This window comes from Denticeps clupeoides, chromosome 5 (genome assembly GCF_900700375.1).
Source record: "Denticeps clupeoides chromosome 5, fDenClu1.1, whole genome shotgun sequence".
In the NCBI taxonomy this organism is placed as follows: Eukaryota; Metazoa; Chordata; class Actinopteri; order Clupeiformes; family Denticipitidae; genus Denticeps; species Denticeps clupeoides.
In genome coordinates this window covers 8,974,767-8,994,316 of record NC_041711.1, presented here as the reverse complement: position 1 = coordinate 8,994,316, position 19,550 = coordinate 8,974,767, and the positions used below count along the sequence as shown (strand labels likewise).

At 41.9% G+C, this 19,550-nt stretch overlaps 2 protein-coding genes across 2 annotated transcripts; both read right to left on the bottom strand.

Moving 5' to 3' along the window:
- Nucleotides 1–2,803: 2,803 nt before the first annotated feature.
- cep76 (centrosomal protein 76) lies at nt 2,804–10,528 on the bottom strand. Its single transcript, XM_028980871.1, has 12 exons — nt 10,338–10,528; nt 9,809–9,967; nt 9,140–9,209; nt 8,831–9,055; nt 8,523–8,708; nt 7,737–7,834; nt 7,197–7,325; nt 6,926–7,114; nt 5,536–5,702; nt 5,006–5,339; nt 4,679–4,896; nt 2,804–3,094 (listed from the first exon to the last, which is right to left on the bottom strand). The coding sequence occupies exons 1-12, from the start codon at nt 10,398–10,400 to the stop codon at nt 2,956–2,958; spliced, it is 1,977 nt and encodes a 658-aa protein (XP_028836704.1). The 5' UTR covers nt 10,401–10,528; the 3' UTR covers nt 2,804–2,955.
- A 2,224-nt stretch (nt 10,529–12,752) lies between these two features.
- Nucleotides 12,753–19,024, bottom strand: LOC114790116 (tyrosine-protein phosphatase non-receptor type 2-like). The gene is made up of 9 exons (XM_028979878.1): nt 18,768–19,024; nt 17,549–17,639; nt 17,371–17,471; nt 16,657–16,755; nt 15,912–16,049; nt 15,613–15,822; nt 14,607–14,768; nt 14,151–14,347; nt 12,753–13,864 (listed from the first exon to the last, which is right to left on the bottom strand). Exons 1-9 carry the CDS (start codon nt 18,822–18,824, stop codon nt 13,672–13,674), a joined length of 1,248 nt encoding a protein of 415 aa, XP_028835711.1. The 5' UTR covers nt 18,825–19,024; the 3' UTR covers nt 12,753–13,671.
- Between the last annotated feature and the right edge of the window lie 526 nt (nt 19,025–19,550).

Genomic DNA, 19,550 nt, shown 5'->3' with positions numbered 1-19,550 from the left:
AATTTTAAGTTGATGTCAGCATCTCCGGTGATGTGGATGTGAATAAACGACACAAAGGACGAGCGGGCCTTTGCGCCGCAGCGATAGCAGAGCGCCCGTGTGTCCTCTAAAGCTGAAAAGAGAGGTGGCAGCAGACACGCGGGCCTTCACGCCAGCTCCAGCACGCCACTTACAATGTCACTCAAACAGGTGGGAGCGGTGGTCTCTGCCCAATCTCACCACTTCATTTCCCGCTCACTGGAGGACTCTTTCCACCTGCAGAATAAAAGGTTCCCCAGCCAACCAGCGCTTTTACCCATGAACCCGTCTGTCAGTTTTGACCATTTCTTGTATATGTGTGTGTGTGTGTGTGTGTGTGTGTATATATATATATATATATATATAAGAGAGAGAGAGAGAGAGAGAGAGAGAGAGAGAGAGAGAGAGAGAGAGAGAGAGAGAGAGAGAAGCAGAAAGCAGCGTAATTGGCGTGAATCTTTTGAGGCTCCGTTCTGTTTCAGAAGAGCAGGGAGGTTCCTAATCAAGCAGGTCAGTCCTTCAACAAAGAGCACAATTAAACTCAATCATTCTGCCTTAACTGCGTGCTGACATATATTTGAAAGAAATAGGAAAAATACAATCCTAACAAAAACTGTCCCTGTAACTACTGACTAAGTCATTCTGGTTAAGGTTGTCTGATAAATGCCATAGTTGTAAATAAAACAAATAACAATGACATTACAATTATGTTCAATATTTTGCAAAAATCCATCTAGTCAATCCAGAAATAATTTCATTGTTTTGAAAATTTTAACAGATGTCAACTTTGTTGTTAATATTCTGATATTTGAGCATAAAATTATTACGCTGCAACCTTGACTTTCAGTGTCCTGTTACCCCACCTAGTGTCTGCACAGAATTAACACGTGAAGACTACAGTTGGAAATGCAGGACCTTCCCCCACACAAACATTTACATTTACATTTACATTTACAGCATTTAGCAGACGCCCTTATCCAGAGCGACTTACAGTCAGTAGTTACAGGGACAGTCCCCCCCTAGAGCAACTTGGGGTTAAGTGTCTCGCTCAGGGACACAATGGTAGTAAGTGGGATTTGAACCTGGGTCTTCTGGTTCATAGGCGAGTGTCTAAACCACTAGGCCACTACCACCCACCCCAAACCTTTATTGGCAGGGAGTTTTTAATAAATGTATCACAAAGGGAATAAAAGCAAAATAATGTTCCAGTGCGTATGAACACACCAAACACAAAAGGGTCCTAAAGGGCTAATAAATTCTGCTTTTTTTTTTTTTTTTTTTAAGGCAAGCAAATGTGTTACTGGTCAAAATACACATCATTATCATCACAGAAATGTGCGCACAACAAGCACATTTTCAACTTAATTAAATAGCCAAAGCTACAGCAGCTCACACATTACATCCAATTCTAATCACACTTTCTTGATTACTTGGGCAACTTGTTGATTTTTGTGCAGCTAAATGACGGCATGAGGCGGCCAGCATTCATCATCGCTCTCCTGCAGTGCAACCTTTTCATGCGTGCGATAAATCAGGCCTTCAGATGAACGTGTGATGAATGAAAGCTGCAGATCTTTCTGGCTTAATCAGTAACTTTCACTAAATTGGCCGAGTCCTCAAATGACAAACCTCACTACAATTTGTACTACCACTAATAATAATGCATAATTCATTCATCATACCCTACAGCGGATAGTGAGGACAGTTGAGAAGATCATCAGAGTCTGTCTTCCCTCCATTACAGACATTTACAACACAAGCTGTATCAGGAAAGCCACCAGCATTGTGAAGCACTTTACACACCCCTCACATGCACTCGTCACCCTTGTACCATCCAGAAAAAGGTACCAAAGCATTCGGGCCCTCAATGCCAGACTCTGCAACAGCTTCATCCCACAGGCCATTAGACTACAGGACACTCAGGGACTTTCCACTCTGAACTGAAAAAACTCTTATGTACAGTAAAGAGCTCAATTATATTTCCATTACAGATGTATGTGCACATTACTCATTGTTGTCTACATGTTTTTTGTTAAATGTTACTCTTGCACTGCCTCTGTCCCTTGTTTGCACTTTATGTAGCCCAGTTTGTATGTGTTGCACACGTGCACTATATATTGGTATGTAACTTTGTTAAATTGTTTAAATGTTACATGTACCATCAGGTTCCAGGGAAACACTGTTTTGTTTCACTATGTACCATCTAACATGTACAGTACAGGCCAAAGGTTTGGACACACATTTCTCATTGCATCAGAACACATGTGGAGTTATGTACTTAACAAAAAGTGGAGACCTGGCCTGCACAGTCACCGGACCTGAACCCAATCCAGATGGTTTGGGGTGAGCTGGACCGCAGAGTGAAGGCAAAGGGGCCAACAAGTGTTAAACACCTCTAGGAACTCCTTCAAGACTGTTGGAAAACTATTCCAAGTGACCACCTTTTGAAGCTCATCGAGAGAATGCCAAGAGTGTGCAAAGCAGTAATCAGAGCAAAGGGAGGCTATTTTGAAGAAACTAGAACATAAAACATGTTTTTCAGTTATTTCACCTTTTTTGGTTAAGTAAATAACTCCACATGTGTTCATTCATAGTTTTGATGCCTTCAGTGAGAATCTACCAATGTAAATGCTCATGAAAATAAAGAAAACACATTGAATGGGAAGGTGTGTCCAAACCTCTGGCCTGTAATGTATGTTTTTTTTGTCTGTTACTTATTATCTCATGAGAATGACAGAAAAAAAATATATTTTTTTTATTCCTTGGCAAAAGGTCAAATGTCAGGTAAAATATATTTTCATCCTAAAACTCCCACATAAAAACCGGAGGGCTCCAGTAGTTCATATTTATTAAAAAAGAAGAGTTTTACAGTTTTAAATATGTACAGTGTATAAAAGCACACGATTCAACGTAAACCGTGAGGATTTCCTCCCAGAGTCAGAGGACAGAGCGGTACTTGCAGGCAAACATGATCCAGACGGCACAGGCCGACTCTGGGTATGCAAACACCCGCACCCGGACTGCCATCCGCACGTGGTCTCCACGGCAACATATGATCTCCTCGCAGAACGGCGATCTGTGGAGAGAACACGGGGGCAACTGTTTATTTTCCCTTTATTACAGTTTTATGAGCCTGAAAATCAGAGGGCCAGTTTGGCTGCACCTTGACTATTAATCCTCTGGATTCTGCTCAGAGAGAAACAGAACAAAAATTCTAATACACTATGGCAACAGATGGTTTTGCTGTAATATGTAATTTTTCGGTCATATTTTTGCTTTATAGTCATTTAACACTGAACAGAAATTAAGGCAGAGCGATAGAATCTATAGTATCTATGAACTGCAGATTAGTATCTAGATAAAAATTAGTATAAATTGTTAACTATGAACATGTTCAAGCTATATGACAACATAGGAAGTGATTGGTATCAATAATCATGATATGAAATTTTGTTCTAACACAGATATGAAAATCAATAGTGGCTTAATTGATAAACTGATTATGTAGAAGATTATATCAACCCCAATCACTGCCTTCCTCCATCTCCTTCAGCATGGCACCAATTAAGCTGCAGAAACAAGTAAACTTTTTTCACATTGTCTTTATGGGGTGTTGTGTGTAGAATTCTGAGCGAAAGACTGAATGTAATCCATTTTGGAATAAAGCTGCAACATAACAAAATGTAGAAAAGCGATGCACTGTAAATACCTTCCGGATGCACTGTATGTGCTCGTACCCAGTCCTGTCTAATGTGTTTTGTAATAAGTAAATCCCCAGTTTCTTTTATTGGATTACTTGCTATTTCTGAAAAGTAAAGAGAAATCAAATGCACTGGAACTGTGGTTGTTGGAGATATAGATTTATATAATTAAAATAATGAATTGAGGTTTCTCTGACAGCACTATTTGTTCTACCTAAATTGCAAGCTGAAATTCAGCCTTAAAAATACATGCAACTTAAAATATCAACCTGTGTATTTCCTATATCTACATTCATTATAATGATAATGGTTATAATAAAAACTGATTTCTGCCACCAAAGGGGTAGGAGTTATGGTTGATATTATGCATATTACATGAAAAAACTGTATATACAGGTCTGCAAAAAGAAGACGGACACCTACAAAAAACTACATTTCTATTTAGGGGTGTTTGATTGCTCAAATTTACAAGATATTTTATTCAATTTCAGTGAGCCACTATCAATATGCGGGAGACTTCCAGAACTTCTGGGAGACTTGGGATACACCACAGTCTGGTGTAAATCTCAATAGCATTCAGCCATAGATCAGACATCAACATATTAAAGACACTTATGTCTGAGACCATTTCAGCCTAGATAAGGCAAAAAAAAAAACTTATTTGCAAACATCTAAATGAGGAGAAATAGAGTTAAGATGTTCTTCATAAAACCAGCAATATCAAAAAAGAAAGACCCTCTCAGATGGCTTATTACAATCTGTTTTTGAGTGAAGTATCTCTCATTTTTATTTTATTTTTTTATTTAAATAGGCATTTTATAATTATGCAATTTATAATCCGACTAGTTAATGACAAATCGATTATAGGTGATTAGTTGACTATCAAAATAGTAATTACCATATCCGCTATTTGTTGAATTTGTGTTTATGATATATAAAATCATAATTTAAATTTGTACCTGAGGCAGGCAGTGAACACACGGCGGGCATTGCGGTGCACAAAATGAATGGGAAAGCCCTTGAAGGTGTGGCCATCGGGCACCGCCCTCCTCACTGCGTCCTGGAACTCTTCATTGCCACAGGACACACCTGTGCACCGCTCCATCTCATAGGCTGAGAGGGCAGCAGAGAGCAGGTAGGACAAGCTGTCGTCCCAGACGGTGGCCAAACCCAGGTCCTGTAACACACACACACACACACACACACACACACACTGCCTGTTACATTCAGATAAAAAGCAGAAATTCTTTCCACACACACTGCCCCATTCTCCCTTTTTTTGATACCTTTCTCTGTTCAGACACCAGGTAGCGCATCTCCAGTTCCAACTGGTTGCTGCTCTGTGCCGGATCCAGGGATGGAGAACAGAGCGGGGGGGTTGGGGGCAGTGAGGTGGTCGCACCAGGCACACACACAGAGTTCAATGCCTCCTCGCTCATGGATTTCCAGCGCGACTGGTCCTGGAAGTCAAATACACACAGCTCCACTGCATCTGTGGGCTGGCAGTTGGCAAGGAAAGCCTTGTGGTTGAAGACGCAGCCTATTGTACTGTAGGGGTACGCTGGCTTGGGCTGGGCCACCAGGGGCGGGTCATCTGGGTTTATGGGCTGATGGAGATACCTGGGAAAGCAAGAGTTTGAGGTAAATACTATATGCAATGCAGGTAATGTGATTTGCCTAAAAAGCTAAAAAAAAAAAAAAAAAAAAAAAAAAAATTTGTTTTTTATGCTAATTCTGAATTATATAATGTCAGATGAGTTCTAAAAATAACTTTGTATGTGAAGGAAGGTCTATTCTTTGAGTGAATCTCGCTAACCTGTGTGCAGTAAGACTCTCCCAAAACGTAACGGTCCCATCGGTGCCAAGGGTCATAACCCAGGTGTGGGGTGTGGCTTTACCCTTTGTGCCAACACACACATAGGAGTCCAGACCAAAGCCCAGCAGCAGGCTGCACAGGAGGGTGGCATGGTCCTCGCAGTCACCCTGCAGAAAGGAATTCTGGGTCATCACAAATTTAGCTTTTAAAGCCAAATTTAGCTTTCAACCATACTCATTAGGACAGTCAACTTAAAAATTATTATTAAAAATTACCAAATAACTAAAAAATTTAGGGAAAGTGAAAGTGAAGTGATTGTCATTGTGATACACAGCACAGCACATGGTGCACACAGTGAAACGTTTAACCATCACCATTGGTGAGCAGTGGGCAGCCATGACAGGCACCCGGGGAGCAGTGTGTGGGGATGGTGCTTTGCTCAGTGGCACCTCAGTGGCACCCTGGTGGATCGGGATTTGAGCCGGCAACCTTCTGATTACGGGACCGCTTCCATAACCGCTAGGCCACCACTGTCCCAGGAGGCCCCAAAATGTAGAACAACTGCAATGAGTGCTATTAACGGAATAGAAGAACAAATTGTAGATGTTCTTGCTGGAATTAAATGTTATCTGGAAAAGATGATCAGCTGCTGTTCATCTTTTCACAAATGAACAGTAAAGGTGGGAGGGTCCAGAGCATCTCCCAACTACACCATGGAAGTACAGTCTGGATCTTGGTAGCAGACGCTGCGTCCAGCTTTCTTAGCATTCATGGAAGCTGAGACAGGGGCATGGGGCAGTGTTGGCCTAGTGGTTAAGGAAGCGGCCCCGTAATCAGAAGGCTGCCGATCTGCCAAGGTGCCACTGAGGTGCCACTGAGCAAAGCACCGTCCCCACACTGCTCACCGGGCGCCTGTCACGGCTGCTCACTCAGGGTGATGGGTTAAATGCAGAGGACAATCACTTCACTTTCAGTTCACTTTACTTTAAAGAAACCTTTTCTAAACTATTCATACACTTCCTTCCAAAGGCTACAAAAACAGTGTGTAAGTTAAAAGGAACTGAACACCAAAACATTTTGTTAAGTCTAGGCAGCAATGTTTCTTCACCTTATATGGTGATTTCTGGGCTAATTGTTGCTCTGCACGTTGGCTACATATTTTCAACAATAGGATTTATTGTTCTTATGATTGTTCTAGTTGCTTAAACACATTTTCTACCAGTTTACAAAAGGCCAAAAGCCAGAATAAATGTTGTTATATCAGTAGGCTATTAGACTGTGCAAGTTGAAAGATTTTTTTAAATAATCCTTGATCTACAATGTGATCTGCGATTATTCTACAGACTTCGAAAAATGTTAAAATAAGAAATTAAATGTGATCTGTTGGAACCTTATTCCTGCAGAGGAAGGCCATTAATGAGCACCACTGCTCCTGCCGGCCTCCTCCACCGACCGCTGGCGCCCTCTCCTGGGCGAGAAGGCTGACAAATCGGGCCGCCTGGCGTGGGCTCTCCAGCAGCCGACCGGCCCGCAAAAGCCGCACATATGAGCAAACTGGCCGGTTTACACCATTCTCATCCTGTACGGTGCAAAACAGTTACAGAAACATTTAGAACCAAGTGGGTCTCTCATAACCCAACATGTGCCAACAAGGTTCCCACCTGGGCAAAAATCTTGACAAGCTTGTTCTGGTGGGATGGTCGTATCTCCAGGAACTCCCTCCACCACTGCTTGGCGTAGATTAAAAACAAGCGCTCCCTCTCCGCAGTCCTCTGCCTTTCAAGTGATTGCTGAAGGAAAAGGCTATTATCTAGTCACCCAAATACATTCGTGCACACCCACACCATGAGCAGGAATACTACAGACGTAGGATCTGCACAGCTGCAGGCTCCAAAAGCTTCCAAGACATGGAAAATAACTGGAGATTGCTACATTCTTAGTAACATCGTGGTATTTATGCCTAATGCAGTTCATTAACTGCCTAATGCAGCATAGCTGGTTCCTGGTTGTAGAACCCACTGTTCCAAAATCCATACATGCCAAGGTCCCTTGTGTAAAAATAACAACTAATATTCAGGAATAATGTTATTTTCTGAAATTTGCTTAAAAGGAGAGTTACTTGAGTTTAATCTAAATTTTGTTTTTGGAAGGTGTGGCTTTTGATTTCATTAAGAACATGAATAAGCTGATGGGAATCTCACCTGTGTTGTGATAATGTCATGCTGTAACGTCTCAGCCAGGGGTGGATAAAGCTCCAGTTTCACGTTCAGAACCCCAGCAGGGACTTTACTTTCACTTCCTGCAGAATGCATTCAAACCACAAGGCTGTCAAAAACTCTTCCAAATCTGCACGTCCGACCTACAGAAATAACACTACTATATGAAGCCCAGAATGAGCACATTTACATTCATTAAACCACTTTACATAATTTCTTGAAATTTGTCATGACAAACACAGTGCAATACTTTTTCTATATATTATTGCCCAGCTTGATGTCAGACAGGGCCACTGTTGCAAAAATATAGCCATATTTCTCTAACAGTTGTACAAAACCACAGCCACAACCACTGTAACAGCTAAAGCGTCAGGGATCTTCATATGGACCAGTAGCATTAAATTGAACAAGTAATGTACACCATGACACTGGACTAAACAACTACTCTGCACTGTCCAGTACCTCCAAACATGGACAGATGCTCCATACTGCACTACACACCTTTTTTTTTCTTTTCTTGGACAAATCATCATAAACCCTGCACTGACATCAATTGCAGGCTCACTCTACCCTGGAAGGGCGTCCCTCTCTCTATCATTCCAAGGTTTCTTTCTTTTTTTCCTCTCTTTTTGTGGAGTTTGTGTGCAGAAGGGTCAAGTGTGGGGGTGTCAACTGTAGGGACTGTCAAAGCCCATTGAGACATACTATGTGATAATGGGCTATATGAGAAATAAATGTCGTTGTGTTGTTGTTTTTGTTGCTGCTGCTTACCAACTCCAAGCAGCTCTATGGCAAAACTGGTCTTTCCACTGGGAGCACTGAGGACAGTCCGCCAGTCCAGATAATAGGAGGACACAAGCGTCGTCTCCCCAGAGGTGTCATTCCGTATCAACACCATGTGTATGGGGTCGCAGATAGAGAGCATTGTAGTAGCATCCACCATCTTACTGCCCTCTCCTAACAAATTTTAGGAATAACATGAAATTATTACAGGAATTGTGCATATCCGACCTACTTCACCGTTCATACATCCTAGCAAAATTTCCTGAAAGTTTCTTTATTACTGTTGAACACCATACCTGGTCCATCTTTGTGGATCTCTAACAGGAAGCCCTCCTGCAGGTCGGGCTCACAGGCACATGGAACAGGCTTGGAGTGGAAGCGCTGGTTCCGGAAGTGGAGGTAGAGGGTGAACGTGGAGCAGACTTGGCCAGGTAAAGGTTCTGGTTCCTGCAGGTGCTCCAGAAAGGCCTTACCTCCTACAACCTGCAGGTAGAGGCAGCGCCTTTTCAGGTCAATGTTACCTGCAGGAGCAAAAATGGCATTGATCACATTAATATCTGTTTAGCTGAACAATGAAATATCCTCATGATACTTAATGTACTCACTTGTCTTGATCTGAGTCATATCCTTGACCACAAAATGACTTTCTGGCCTGTGTGAAGAATCTGTCTCTGTCTTGGGGGAGAAATGACAAAGCTGACTAACCCCAGTTGACACCAATACCAATACTTGGATATCGGCTGATTCCAAGTACCAATATGATACTAACAAATAAATCAATTTAAGTAAACCCCAGAATTTCTTTACTTGTAAGACAGTTGCACCACGCATATGCACACAAGCTCCATTTTAAGGTGCAAGTTCCACATTTACAGGTTCAACCCCAACTTAATACCATTGTGTCCCTGAGCAAGACACTAAAAGTGAAGTGAAAGTGATTACTTGTCACATGTGACACAGTAAAGTGTGTCCTCTGCTTTTAACCCATGCCCTTAGTGAGAAGTGGGCAGCCATGAAAGGTGCCCGGGGAGCAGTGTGTGGGGACGGTGCCTTGCTAAGTGGCACCTCAGGGTTTCGGGATTCGAACCAGCAACCTTGCAATTACGAGTCTGTTTCCTTACCCGCTGTCCCTGTAACTACCGGTTGTAAGTTGTTCTGAATAAGGGTGTCTAATAAATGCCATAAATGTAAAATGCACTGCTTTGAACTGTTTTGTTTTGCTGAACTTTGTCACGATGCTTCTGAAGCAGACAGACGAAAAACACACTATGTACCACATTGGCAAAGCGAAGGTCCTTCATCACATCGTCCACAATCCCTCTTTGCTGCAGAGCGCGTATGAAGTCCCCCTCTGTGAGATGCCGTTGCCCGGGGTCCTGCTCACTTCTCACCGTCTCTGCCAGCACGTCCCGGATCCTCCCGTGGATGTCCATCTGATCAGGCACATTAAATAAGTGGATCTGTCAATCAACAGGTTCTATCAGTAGTACAGAAACAACAAATTTTAATTCACCACATAACGTGAAAGGCTTAGTTGCCACATGTACAGCATTCATAAAAACAAATATACTGTATATATAATTATAGTACAGACGGAAGTATTGCATGAATGAACCGCATATCAAGGCAAGTTTGATTATTTCAACCATCCATAGTACACAGTGTCACTCCACTAACACTACACAAAGTGCTAAACACTGAGTAGACTAGAAGTGTAAAAGACGATCAGAACTTGGTTTAGCGGCCTTGGCTTGGTGTGCAGAAATCGACTTGTCTGATGGAAACAGCGTAACTATTCACAACCTTAATCAGGTGGTCCCGGATGATCTGTTTCAGCTCCCCCGCTTTCTCCGGCGGCAGAGACATGATGGGCCACGATGCAGCACGGCGACTCACAGAAAAACCGTCTCAGTGATCCGTGCAGGGATTAAACAGGCTCATTTCTCAGCACGCCGCTAATGTTGATGTTGACAACGTACCGCTCACAAGCAACTGACACTTTAAACTATGGCGGAAAAGGCGGCAGCTGCCCCCTTTCAGATGGCCCGAAGTACTTTCAAACGTCTCTGAATCAAACATATATTATAAGTGCAAACAGCTGTTCAGCCCGAATATGCGTTCACTTTTAAGCATTTTATATTTGGTATTTTTACTTTGTTAATTTATCTAAAATAGCATTTTTATTACCAGGGAGAATTTAAATCAGGCATTGCATTGGTGAACAAAACATCAAAGGGGTCCTCAGAGAGAGGCGGTAGTTGTAGTTTGCATTAAATTATAAACCGTGTTTTCTAGCAGGATTTAAGCTTAATGTACAAACCATTTTTAACTGCACTTCAATCCTGATGTAGCTTAAATTTTTAGTCAAATATTTCATGGGTTTAGGAAGCATTTAATTCCCAGCAATGACAGAGCTTTTGAGAGAGACATGTTTTTTATATATATAATAGTGAAATAGTCCAGGTTAAATACAAGTCAAACTTTCACTAACCAGCTGAACCATTAACATCACCCACTTAATAATGAAGAGAAAAAGAGAAAGCAACCCTGACCCACTGAGGTATAGACTCCATTCGATCCCTGAAGGTCTGCTGTGGTTGTTGTCCCCAAGCTGTCAGTAGCAGATCCTTTAATTCCTCTAAGATGTGAGGTGATACCGCCATGGACTGCTCAACTGGGTTGAGATCAGGACAATCTGGGGGTTCTCAGCCCATTCTTGAACCTTGTTTGCAGTGTGGCAGGGTGCATTATGCTTCTGAAAGAGGATACTACCATCAGGGAAGTGTTTCCATGAAGGGGTATACTTGGCAGGTGTTGTCAGTGGTGGTGGAAATACTTTTAAATAATGTAATAAAGACAAACTAATTGTCAATAGGAGAGGCCTAGTAGATTTTGCTTGCTCTATTAATTTTAGATGGAAATGTTTCTAGACAGAACTAATTATTATTACACCTACATAAAGGTTTAGAGTACCAGGGCCTAAAGCTACTTATTGTGCTTTGTATGTTTATGACAATAAAAAATGGAATAAGATCATCAGCATAGGAGAATTCAATCCATTATGATATGACATACTGCTGCCTCCTGGGAAAATGCTGAATACTGTTGTCACAAGTCTGTTCAGATGATGGGAACAGTCTCGATCATCTAAAAATATTTCTCCTTTATTAGATAAAAGTGGCCCTGCACCTCTGAGACACTGTTACAGCTCAGCTGGAATCAAATTATAGATTTTCCCGGATACAATACAGCAGAGCGGCCCAGAAAGGAATAGATGCACATTTTCCCGGCTGGTCACTCAGCTGGCCAGAATGAGATTACCCCGCAACCATTAGCCACTTCTGGAAATATTGGATCAATTCCTGGAATGTAGACCTGGAAAAGGCATCTAATTTGACCCGACATTGATTCCGCTAAGTAATTCAGATCATAGCCACAATGAAATTCTGACCTGTGGCTGCAAGAGGCAGCAGGAGGGAAAGGAAGCAGCGTACGGGAAGCCCTTAACAAGCTCTAATTTCTGGCAGCATGTTCTCAACACTCCACTGTCCTGATGTAACCCTGATTCAATCTAAATAGATTAGAGGGGCAATAAAAATACAGGATACAAGATTTTCTGCAATTAAAAATTCCTGAACGTAGGAGCAATGTGATGTAAGTAGAAATGACATCTGAAATTCTGGCTTCTGGACTTGATGAAAGTCCACAGCGCATGAAAGGGTGTCACTCTGGTCCAGTAGGCGAATTGATCAGACCACTGCATGGTCATTGCATTAACAGCGTAGGTTTCTGTGAGGGTTCCAGGGGTCTTCGGGACCCTTGCCAGCACTGCACAGCCAGGAGTCCGTAACCAGCTTTACAACACAAGGTGAACAGACTTTTTATGAATCTGGCTTTGTGTGTCTTAAGACAGGGTGGGTTTTAATGGGGAATGGTTCATCATTTGATCATAATCCACTATATCAAAGTGGTTTAAAATAACACAAATAATTTTTTTTTGCTTGTGTCGTTTATACAATGTGAAACGACAGAATTGTTTTGTAAATTCCATATTGTGCAGCACTCCTTGGATTTATGCATCATTTTCAGTATTTTTTTTTTTTTATGTGTTTGGAGTATGAAAACATTTCAGAACATTCTTGCAAGGACAATGTCAGCAGATGTGATTCAAGTTTTTGTTTCACCCAAATTAGATGACAAAACCAAAACAATTCCGTGTAAAATGATGTAAAGGTGCGTTTATTATTAGCCTCCGGCGGCAAATAGGAAATGGCTTTGACATCATAAAATAAGACCATCATCAGTGATCACAGGTATTACGCTGAAGGCTCCTTTAAACGGTCGCGACTTGGGTTCTTCACTAGGCCTTTGTGATGTCTGACCATAGCAAGGTAAGACTGGTAACACTACTGAACATGCACACTACTGTACATTCTTTTAACAACAGTAAAATGCTGCTGAAACCAAAAAGATAAACAGAAATACCTTTCTTCTGTAAAATATTCTGAAATCAGAAAACAGCAGCAGAATAAAAAAAAAAAAAAAAAAAAAGGTGATAAAAAAAATGGACAATAGCAATGTTCCCAATTTGAGCTTTTGTATATATATTAAAAGAGATGCAGGACACTGATTGCATTTAATGACACGGCTGTCTGATGAGAGATCCTGAGTAGATGATGACAGCTCAGTTCTATTTATAGAAATAATTAAAACCTGTATGAGAGCCACTGGCAGTGGCCATTTAAAACAACACTGTGAGCAAAGCTCGGCCAAAGCATTCATTGGGTAACACTCAGTCATCAGAGAAGTCAATACCCCACTCACTTGCATTTAATCTAGAATAATAAATATGCATTATACCAAACCGCATCATATCTGAACACTTGAAACAGTGTTTCCAGGGAGAAACACGACGACCCACTGAGTCCAAAGATTTAATACAAATTCTCCTGAAAACCTCTTCCAAACACAGCAAAGCCTTTGTGAACTAGAATGTGAGCCAATCCGCATCTAAAGATCACTATTAATTATATCCTGCACTTTATTACTCTTCGAAAGTCCTGGTGCAAAACAAAAGGACCATAAAAGGAGAGTCTCTGGTTTTTGTTATTTTTCTTATTATTATTATGATGGGATGTCAGTGGGAGAAAAAGGCCCAGCAAATGAAGACACCCACAGCGATGGCTGCCCCAGCACCCACGTTGAGAAGGATGGGCCTCCAGTAGATCCACTTCTCTTGGTTCCTCTCGGCTTCAGTCAACTTCAGCTTCATCTGCTGAAGCTTCTGGGCAGTGCCGGCTATCCGCTGCTCCCGCTGCCTCTTCCGCAGGCTGCAAAATCATGGCACACAACATGGCAGCCATTAAAATGTGTCTGAGAGTCGACAAACGTTCTCAAGATGGCAGACAATGCCTCAGGAAAACATGGGCAGTGTTCACTCAGAAGATGCAAAGGCAAAAATGCAAAAGCAGTTTACAGCATAGAATTTATTTATTGTGCTCTTGAAAACAGTTGACATGCACAGTTCTGGTACAGCATTTTGTTCTCAGTCCAAACAAATAAAAAAAAAAATAAAGAGTACAAATTGTTACGTTTGCCATAGTCTTCACTACTCACTTCCCAGCATCTCCATCCAGGTTCGGTGCAGTTTGAAGCGGGTCTGTACAAAGGCCTACTATGCTGGCTTCTTGTTGACCTGAACATGGACCTGCCAATCCATTCAGTTTGTCTGAAGGCCACGCTGGGCTTTGTGGGGGTGTGGACAGGTCAGCTGCTGGCTCTTGGTCCTCTTTGGAGAGCTCCCGCCACTGATTCTGTAAAAGAGGGAAAGCAGATTTAACAAATAAAAAAATAAAAAAATGGTGAACCTCACAGCTTGTCCATGGCAAAACAAAGAGGCGAGTTTAAACTTAGACCACCTACCTAAGCACAGTTTGTAATTATTTGCAGAAAAAGCAGACCATTCCTTCTCCAGAGCAGACAGGGAGAGCAAGAGTGAGAAATCTAGTGCAATACGATGGAAGAGCTTCTCCAGAATTTCTCAAAGGATTAAGATGGGGTCTTTGACTGTACCTGGAGAGAAGAGTCTCCCATGATGCACTTGGCCCCCTCCTTGATGGCCATGTAAGAGAAGCGAAGCTGGTCAGCAGTCTGGATAAGGCCCATGCGATACTCCCTCATGTCCAGTAGCACCTTCTGAATGTCCACTGAAGTTGGGTTCTTCCTCTTCCCCATCTGACACAGTAAAAAAAAAAAAAAAAAAAAAAAAAAGTGAAGTGATTGCCATTGTTGTTGCTCAGAGTCAGCTAATATTAAATAGTTGCAAGCATTATGTTAATCATTAATGTGAAATGGAAGATTAATACTAATATATGTGTAGCATATGTGCTTCCTACCATGCAAGTTGTCAAACAATGTGACAGGGTCAAGCTAAATGATGTTGATTCAGAGAAAGAATTAAAAATATTAATAAAATTTGTCCATGTATAAATAGCTTATGAAACATCATAAAATGTTTCATCTTGTCCAGAGGCTCTAAATGTAAATGATGAGGATATTTACAAGGGCGAATAAATCTACAGCACATTTCTTAGATTTTAAGAACACTGTATAGATCAGTGGTTATTAACCGGTGGGGCGCGCCCACTCACGCGGGGGAGCGTGAGTAGGCTACAGGACGGGAGGGAAAATCTATTTTCGCTGCTAAAATAGACCAAAACAGTCATTATTTCATCAAAAATGTAAGTGACTTAATCCTCAAGAAGCTGTGCAAGCCTCAAAAGTTTAAGGTCCTTGCACCCTGAGGCCGAAACTGTCATATTCGTCTTTTCAGATTCATGATTTGGTGGCTCTCAACTGTCAAAAACACCCCTAAAACTGGGGCCCCAACTGCAATGAACCAGCTTTGGGGAGGGCAGCTTGCATAAGGTTGAGAACCCCTGGTATAGATTAAAAAAAAAAAAAAAAACAAAAAAAAAAAAAACACAGCACTGTTATTGAACTTATTTATTATTATAAAAACACAAATGACCCCAATTAAGTTTATTATTTCACATATATATTATTGGTAGCTTTTTACCAGAACCAGGCAGGTGTCCACCAGTGAGAAAGTCCCTGAGCGGCCGATCCCAGCACTACAGTGTACCACCGCGGGCCCATGGTTAGACTCCAGAGAGCCCGACTCCCGCACCTTGAACAGGAAGTTGAGGAAAGAGGCCGGGGACTCTGGGACGCCAAAGTCAGGCCACGTGGTGTAATGAAAATGGTAAATGTCTCTAGACTCACTGGTCTGGAGTAGGAGAGAGAGATAACAGTACATTAAACCAATAAATAAATCACAAATGTTGGCAAGGCATATGACAGGTTTTCTCAGGTTACCTTTGTGTTATGTAGCTGCAGCACCCTTATTGTGTAGTACGATTTGACATCCTCAGACATGAGCGTTACACTAAACTCAGTGTCCTTGAAGAACATTTCTTTTTCCTCCTTTGTTGGCCAGTACTGAGCACACTTTTCCTAGAGCAAAACAAGCAGCATGTGGTCAAACATATGATCAGAGTTTTAAAATGAAGGAGGTGGGGGACAAAAATACTGGTTAAATAGTTTTTGTAAATCATGAAGTGAAAGAAACATTAAGACCTACTTTTCATCAAAAATGATGAATGAATTGAAATATATACAATAATAAACAAAAAAGGACAGGACTGATACATAAAACATAACACAATGCCACAGATGAGAGGTGGCAGCTCAGAATAAATGTGTCCATAATGTCCATTTAGGAGTTTAGCACTAACTGGCATACAGATTTTTTATCTTTATTTTTTATTACACATTGTTTTGCCGGCTTAACACTGCCCCTGCTTTCTCTGTACTTTCACATGGTCATGTGTAACCACTTAAAAAGAGTCAGAAAAAGTTAACTATGTGCACAATGACTAATTCAGTTGAAACAAATCTTCTTCAGAGAGAGCAGATCCTGTTGCCCTCTCCTCTTCTGAGAAACCTGGACTTTGGTGTCTACCTTGATACCACCCTTCCATCTGTGTTATCCGGCTGACATCTCTCTTTGTGCAATGGAACATCTGTCTCCTCAGCAGGATGTAAAAGTGTACATACTCACCGTCCCCTTCTCAATGACTCTGTTGAGCATGATGACTGCTTTGGTCCTCTGCTCCCACATCATCTGCCAAAAATGACCACAAGTGTTCCTCAAGGGGCCCTGCAGCGGGAATGCAAACGTGAGCCACAGCGCAATAAATCCAGAATGGATGCAAAAAAAATGCTCCTGCATCGCAACACAACAATATGGCACAGGGACAGTGTCTCTTAACACACCAATCAGAATGCTAAAAGTGCTGATAATCTGTAGATGAGGAAAGGTAGAGGGTGTGGTCCCCAAATCTCTTCACGAGAGAAGAGAACGGAGCAAAATGGAGGAGGAAAGGATGGGATAGAACCTTGCGCTACACTTGCTTGTGTGACGTATTGAGAGCATAGCATTGTCCAAAATGAGCAAGTAGATTATGTGAAAAGCTCTCAGTTGTCCCAATATTATTCAAAAGACAATAATCATGAAGATACAGATAAATACTAAGCAGCCCTTTCCTGCTGAATGTTCTGGAAATGCTGTGACATAAGTAAGCATGCACAGTGTCTTATACGGCGCTGTTAATACAGGCCCATATCGGCATGACCTGTCTGATGTGGGTGAAAACGTGCATGTGTCAGACCGTTAAAAACGAGACACAAATCATACATTAACGGCGTATCTGAAAGCAGCCGTACAACACGCCGATTAATGCTTTCAAGGAAGTGGCTGCACTCATTAACTCACCTGAGTTAATATATAACTCCTCTGGGCTTCGTCCATCATCACGAAGCTCGCATTGATGTAGTCATTTTCAGAGTTTTCCAGCCTCACCCGACTATGATCGTCTGATCGGAAGAGGAAAGAAAAAGAATAAGCTGTCCAGCTGTGGATGGAATTGGCATGTTCCTCTATGGTCACTTACATGGACTAACATCCCGGTATCTGTTCCTGTCTCTGTTTTCTGGATACTTGGCCACTTTGAATGGGCAGTCATGAGATTGGTTACGGATTTCCTTAAGAGGTAAAAATGTGTGTTAGACAGTAGCCAAAAAAATAAATGCATAAATTACCAATTAGGTTCCCACCAAACCTGGGACAATCATGTTAAAAAAAAAAAATGCCAAAATGTGCACGTGTTCATCGCTGGCAGGCAAAAAATAATGTATTAACACAGAGAACATCCACAAGTCAAAGGAAAGTATGTTATTAAAAGGAACTGTTGTATAAAGTAACTGGATTTGTGCCTCAGAGAGTGAAAAGTTTTAAGTTTTTTTTTTATTTTTTTTTAAGCTTTACTGCTTTGGATCATAATATTTCCATAATATGCCTACTAATGTACACGGAGTGGTTAAACAGACACATAAAAGCACATTTATGAGATGCTTTACTGCACTATTTATAAGCCTGGTAGAATGGCCCGGGGGTTCTTCCACAAAACCCCTCTCTGTGGAGCAGGGATTACCGCAACTCGCACTGGACAACCTTTTAATTAATCACCAACAAATACCAACCGCGTAAAAACTCGACACGTGTGATATATGTACACTGGCAGGGAACATTAACGCGTGGGGGGGGGACCTTAAAGAACTGACTTGGCAACGTTCATGCGTAATAGTAGCATGTCCGAATATTTATTAAGCGAGTTGTAATAAAGGGATTTGTGTCGCGTTTTTATCGCTGTGGACGTGATGGAGGGTCCCCGCTGAAATGGTCGGCTGGCTCGGCCCCAGGCAGCCTGCGCCCGGGCAGAATTCTTGAGAAATCTTCGCAACTTCTCAGAATCCGCAAACACGGCACGTCCTTTCCCGGAAGCCGCACGGCCGTGCCGCCATGCGTGGCGCCTCGCCGCCCCGCGACGAGGCCAAGTCGCCGAGTCTACGTCGGCTTCGTCGGGGTTAAGCGGCCCGTCCGGCCGGCGACTCTAGAACCCGAAGCCGAGCGCACTTCGGTAGCTTTCCGCATTTCTTGGTAATGTTGCCCGACGCATGCGCACTTGAGGAAAGTTGGCTGAGACGCTCAAGGCACTTTCGGGGCTTTTAGTCCAGCCGGACCCCATCGTTTTTCAAAATTAAAACAGATGTAAATAAATAGCCTCCCGTGCCTATATCCGTATCCAGCACTCGAAATGAGAAACAACTTACATTGTACAGGTTCTGCCATCGGCCGGACGAATCTATGTCATTAAAGTCTTCATCCATTTTATCCCAGCGATGTCCCGAGCTGTGCCGATACAAGGTGAACGCCACTTCGGTCCTTACATAGCCGTTTCAAGTCAGCGCCATCTCACAAGCGCAGTGGCGTATAAGCGTTTGCGCCACCAGCATGCTAATCCAGAGACTGGTTTAGGATCTGTGGTGAAAACTGAGAGGCCCGTGAAAAAAAGCCACTTCCGCGGAGAGCCCAGAACGAGGCTAGGAAGGGGCGGGGCTCTGCGTCACTTCTCATTTGAATACGGAGACTCTGTCACGTCGAAATAATGTACCAGAATCACGTTTACTGGCCAGGTATTTTATCACAAGCAAGGAATAAACACTTAAGGAATGCAAAAACGTTCTGTTATTTATAAATTACATTTATATAATTTGCACATAAAGTAACAAAACTAGCATTCATTCTACATTTCGAAAAAGAATGACCTTGGATCTAATATTGTGTGTATGTGTGCGTGTGTTTTTTTTCTAAATGACATGTCTTTATTGTAGTATTATGGTATTATTTAAATATTTATTTCTTTATTCTTTTATTTGTGTACTTAAAGTGATTATACATCTATCCTGCAAATACTGAATAAACATGTCCAAATAAATAAATAAAATATATCATTCATTCGTATACAGTGTGGGGAGAGACTAACCCCCAGTCCTTGTAAAACATCTCTCTAATCTAATTAAATTATTGCAACTTTCATGTAATAGTTATTATTT